The sequence below is a fragment of the Carlito syrichta genome, unplaced genomic scaffold (assembly GCF_000164805.1).
Source record: "Carlito syrichta isolate Samal-C Ts95f unplaced genomic scaffold, Tarsius_syrichta-2.0.1 Scaffold243451, whole genome shotgun sequence".
Classification (NCBI taxonomy): domain Eukaryota; kingdom Metazoa; phylum Chordata; class Mammalia; order Primates; family Tarsiidae; genus Carlito; species Carlito syrichta.
The window spans coordinates 356,221-361,408 of NW_007187547.1; the positions used below are offsets into that span (position 1 = coordinate 356,221).

The following is a 5,188-nucleotide window of genomic DNA, read 5'->3' on the forward strand; positions in this document are numbered from 1 at the left end:
GGGGACCTACCGAATGCGGCGGGTGAGAGGCCCGGGTTTTGGGATGAGATGATTTGGGCTCTGATCCTGGCTCTGCTTTTTTTTCTAGCTACGCGACCTGAGGGACAGCATTTCACCTGTGAGCCTCAGCCCCCTCCTCTTAAAGTGGGCATGACACTGGGTGGATTGTGAGGATGCTGTGGGATAATGGGCACCTGGCATACTGTGAGTGCCCGTTAGAAGTCAGTGGGCAAAACTCTTCCTACAGTTTTCGAATGATTTTCTTTGTTTTAGAGATAGTTAAGAACCATTGTCGAGTTCGGGCTAAGAGCCGGACAGGTGACTTCTAAATTCACTTAGTGCTGCCTGACCTTGGGCAAGTGGCTTCACTTGCCTGAACCTGGGGTCTTTCGATCACCCCCTAAGTGATCTCCCTGCCCACCACCCCTCCCCTGATATTTTGTCTTCTCATCAACCAGAAGTGACCCTGTGAAAAGGTAAACCAGGCCTGTCCTGCCCAAAGCCTTGCAGTGCCTTCCGAGGGCACTCTGGACACATCCAAACTCCTTCCCGTCAGGACAGGGTCCCTTCCACGCACCTCATTTCCTACCGCGTCACCCTCTCGCTCACTCTATTCAGTCTTCTGGCTGTTTTTAACCCTCCCAGGCAGAGCTCAGCGCCTTTGCACTTGCTGCACCATCTGCTTGGAATGCTCTCCCTCCAGCTAGCTCATGCATGTCCTCTCTTCTGTGTACTTAAACATCACCTCTGCGAGGCCTTCTTTGCCCACCCTTGTGACTCCCCAATCCTGTCTTCTAGCCCTTTCACCACTAGATATAAAGTGATCTGTTCGCTTATTTCTCATCTGAATCCCCATTCAGGATTTGTGAGTACTATGAGCATGGTCTTTGCTTTGTTCCCCACTGTAACTCCAGAGCCGAAACTGCAGGGCACACAGTAGGTCCTCAACAGATGTTTGTGAATGAGTAGATGCAATATTCATGCAACAGGGACCCTCACTTTCTTTATCTGACAGTGGGAATCACAGTTTCTGCCTTGAAGTATTTGTGAAGACTAAACAAGATGCTACATATTAGAGCAGAGATAATGCTCATAAAAGGGTAACCCTATTCCTTCCGGTTTCAAGCATGAGGGCTAACTCATGCCCATGAGACGGTGCTCATTCTCACAGATTCCCAGGTCCTGCACAGAAGGGCCTTGTAAGGGGAAGGGTGACCAGCCATCCTAGCTTGCCTGGGACTGAGGGGCTTCCTAGAACTCAGGACCTTCCGTTTTAACACCGGGGAAATGCAGGGACCTTGGGATGAGCTGGTTACCCTGACCACTGGCAACATCTACTAGTCCCTCCCAGCCTGGACCCTGGGCCTCCCTTACTCGGCCTCCAGGGCAGCCAGCCGGGCCTGGAGCTGGGCCTGAGCACTGCTGAAATCCGCCACCATGGCCTGCATCTCTTTCCGGTGCTCCTGGCGAAGCGTCTCCACCTCCCTGGCTCGCTGGGCTTGCTGGTTCTCCTCCAGCAACCTGCAGTAGATGAAGCACAGTCAGGCTTGCCAGGCTCCGGGACTGTGCCCGTGGTCCCTGGGGTTCATCCCCTCGTGGCTGGACGGCCCCGTTTGGGAGGGAGGTCATGCAGCTGAGGTTGGGACCCCTGTGGGAAGGTGAGCTGGGGTCCCCGAGGTATGGGGTGTGGATGAACCCAGCTGTGGGACCCCTTCTCAGCACCTTCCACCCCAGGACTCCAGTCCAGCTTCCAGGGAGTGGAGGACAACCTGCCAGGGGAGCCCCAGAAAACACTCCCTTCACTTGGGGCAGTAGGGGAGGGGCTGAAGACTGTGGTTCTTTGCCAGCATGGGACCCTTTGAGCCCTGGGAGACCACCAGTCCAGGATGGAAAGGCAGGACGGAGGGAAGACAGAAGCCCTTCGAGTCCGGCTGTCCAAGTCTGCAGACCGCTCCACCACTTCCTGGCTGTGTGACTTTGAGCCCGCTTCTTGCTGCTGTGTGCTCATTGACCGAACGGAGGTGACAGTGGCTTCCATCTTACAGGGTGATTGCAAGGAGGAATTGTGTTCATACATGTCCAGAACAGCCTGGGGCATTACATAGATGTTCAGCCATACCTCTCATTTTTCTTAATCTACACCCAGGACACTGAGGGGTCCACAGCCAAGCCCCAGAGCTCTGTTGCCCTCAGAAAGTTCGAGCACATTTTGGTGTGATGATCTCCTTTTCCCAGAAGAGGATCTACTCCTCACCTCGCTGGGGGGGGGGGGCCTATAACCCAAAATGGTTGAGAGTCCCTACTCTAATACAACTGCCTTATTTTAGGGACTTGCCAGGGTCACAGGGTGAGTCACTAACTGACTGGTGCTCATGTGTTCCAGGTGGGCTCATGGCTGCCTCTCAGATCAGCCTCAGGTCTGCTGTTCACCTGCAGAGGGAGGCCCCATGACCGTGGCCTGCTGGGGCCTGATTCCTTCACAGCCACCTGAGTCTGGCAGGCGCACTGTTCTCCCATCCCTGGGCATAGGCCTCAGAACGACCCCTTCTGGCGGCTGTCCTCTCCTCTCCAGTGGACATTACAGTCACCTGGGGCCTCTTTCCATATCTGGATTCCCAAGCCCCTCCTCAGACCTACTGCAACTGGGGTGGGACCTAGAGTGTGCTTTTTTTTTAAAAAAAAACAAAGCTCCCGGAGTGGGGAGCATTACTCTGTCTGGAAATCCACATTCTCAGAGCCACTTCAGGACTTCAGGCTAATCTTAGCTAAGTGTTTCTGTCTGGAAAAGGAGGATCCATCCTCGCCATGAATTTTTTAGGGTCTCTGGAAAATTCCCTTTCACTGGCTGTTTACTGCAGTAAAAGGCTCATGGGTGAGGGTTCAAACATGAGCTGTTGGGCGTGATGTTCATTTGGGTGATGAGTGAAGCCTAAAGCTCGTTATTATACAGTATATGCATGTAACAAACATGCACATGTACCCTTGAATCTAAAATTCACGTCTGGGAATTTGGTAGAAATGCAAATTCTAATCCTAACTAATGCCGGTCCTCAGGCCACCCTGGCCCTCCTGAATCCAGAGGGCAGAGCCCAGTACTGTGTGTGCTCAACAAGCCTTCCAGGTGATTCTAACATAAGCTAGTTTGAGAACCATAACAGCTGACATTTCTTGAGTCGGCACTGCTATGTGCAAGCATCAAACACTTTACATTTATCTCTTTTAATTCCCCCAGCAACCCGAGACCTAGGCACTGCTATCCTCTCACGCTCTGGGCAGGTGAGGCTGGGAGAGGTTAAGAAACAGGACGGGATATGGTGGCTCACACCTGACATCCCAGCACTTGGGAGGCTGAGGCGGGAGAACTGCTTGAACCCAGGAGTTTGAGACCAGCCTGGGCAACATAACAAAATCTCGCCTCTTCAAAAATTAAAAAAAAAAAAGGACAGGTGTGGTATGGTATGTGCCTATAGTCTCAGTTACTCAGGATTCGAGGCTGAGGTGGAAGGCCCACCAGATCGAGGCTGCGGTGAACCATGAGTGTGTCACTGCACTCCAGCCTGGCAATAGACTAAAAAACAAAAAAGTGCCCAAGGTCATGAATAACAGGCAGAGTTATGATTGTTGAAAGCCCAGCCTTCCCTACAACTGCTGTACGATGTGCAGCAAGTTGTCTAGCTTCTCTGAACCTTCCTCCTGCATCTTTATAAGGAAGTGGCTGCAAAAAACTCAGTGAACCAGTGCAGCCAAGGATCGCAGCAGTTTGGGGCCAACACATCAAGATTCAATATATATAAGTGACAAATATCAGGAAAAAAGCGATCCTCCAGACACTAAAATGACCAAAAGAAAAAAAGAAAAAAGGATGAAGATGAACAACTTTGTACCTGGGACCGGAACATTCAAAAACTAAAATGATACAAATTCCTTGAAAGATATGAACTGCTAAACCTCACACACAAAGAAATAGATAACCTGAAAAGTCCTAAATCGATTAAATTGCATTTGATTTTTAAAATCTTCCAACAAAGGGGGAAAAGGCTATGAATTCAGGATCCATACTAGATTATTAACTTCCACAATTAACCCAGTGCCAACCGTTTGTCACCGCATTCTACCACAGCCCCGAAAGGTGGCGTCTTATCCCCATTTTACCGAGCAGGACTGGGCAGTCGGCTGACTCACCCCATGTCACATGGCTGGGGAGAGCACAGTGGCTCACGCCTGTAGCCCCAGCACTTTGGGAGGCAGAGGTGAGGGGATTGCCTGAGCCCGCGAGTTCGAGACCAGCCCCGGCAACTTGGTGAGCCCTGTCTCTGCAATAAGTCAAAAGTCTAGCCGATCGTGGTGGCCCACGCCCGTGGTTCCAGCTACTTGGAAGGCTAAGGTGGAGGGATGGCCTGAGCCCAGCAGGTGGAGGCCACGGTGGCCGTGAGCGTGCCACCAAACTCCAGCCTGGGCACAGAGTGAGACTCCGAATCCCCCCCAAAAGCACTCATCCAGTCAAGAGAGAGCCCAGCGGCGTATGAACTGCCCCACCACACTGTCTCCCCACGGCTGGATTTGAGGCCACTTTTGCTGTCTTTTACATCCAACTCGAGGTCTGATAAATTCCTTGATTTCCAGGGAAACTGAATCCCCTCTTTTAAAAAAACGAAAACAAAAAAAAACCCACGTCCTGGTTTATTATAAAGCATATTACAAAGGATGCAAATAAAGGGCTAGGTGAGCAGGTGCACAGGGCAGGGGCAGGGGAAGGTTTGCAGACTCTCCTGCCCTCTCGGGGAGCCCCCCTCTCCCGGCGTCTCAAAGGCCTTCAGCAACCCAGACGCTTTCGGAACGTCATCACTGAAGGCGATTTAATTTTATTTTAAGAGGTACGGCTCAGGGTTAGGTGTACAAGTGGTCACCGTACGGGTAAAGTCTGGGCCTCCCTTCGGTCCCCACTTTGCCTGGCTTGAGATCAGGTGCCCTTACGGATGGTGTCTCCTCCCCCCGCCCCCGTATTCCGCTACCGCTAACCCCTTTCTTGTGGCCAATGAGCCGGGTCCCTCTTCTTTGTATTTCGGGGCGAATCCTCTGCCGTTTCGAGATCCGGAGTGAGAGCACTGGACCGTCTCACGAGTCAAAGGAGTCGTATCAACGAAGTGCGAGTGCATTGGGGAATGCCGAGGGGCGACCCCGTTTCAGA

The 5,188-nt window shown here is 52.1% G+C and overlaps 1 protein-coding gene across 1 annotated transcript in view; it reads right to left on the bottom strand.

Annotated features, from left to right (window-relative positions):
• Nucleotides 1-5,188, bottom strand: part of FAM184B (family with sequence similarity 184 member B) — a 32,724-nt gene that overhangs the window by 4,421 nt on the left and 23,115 nt on the right. The window contains exon 7 of the mRNA XM_008051909.1: nt 1,375-1,521. Coding sequence (XP_008050100.1) covers nt 1,375-1,521 — 147 coding nt within the window. The remainder of the gene's footprint in view (nt 1-1,374; nt 1,522-5,188) is intronic.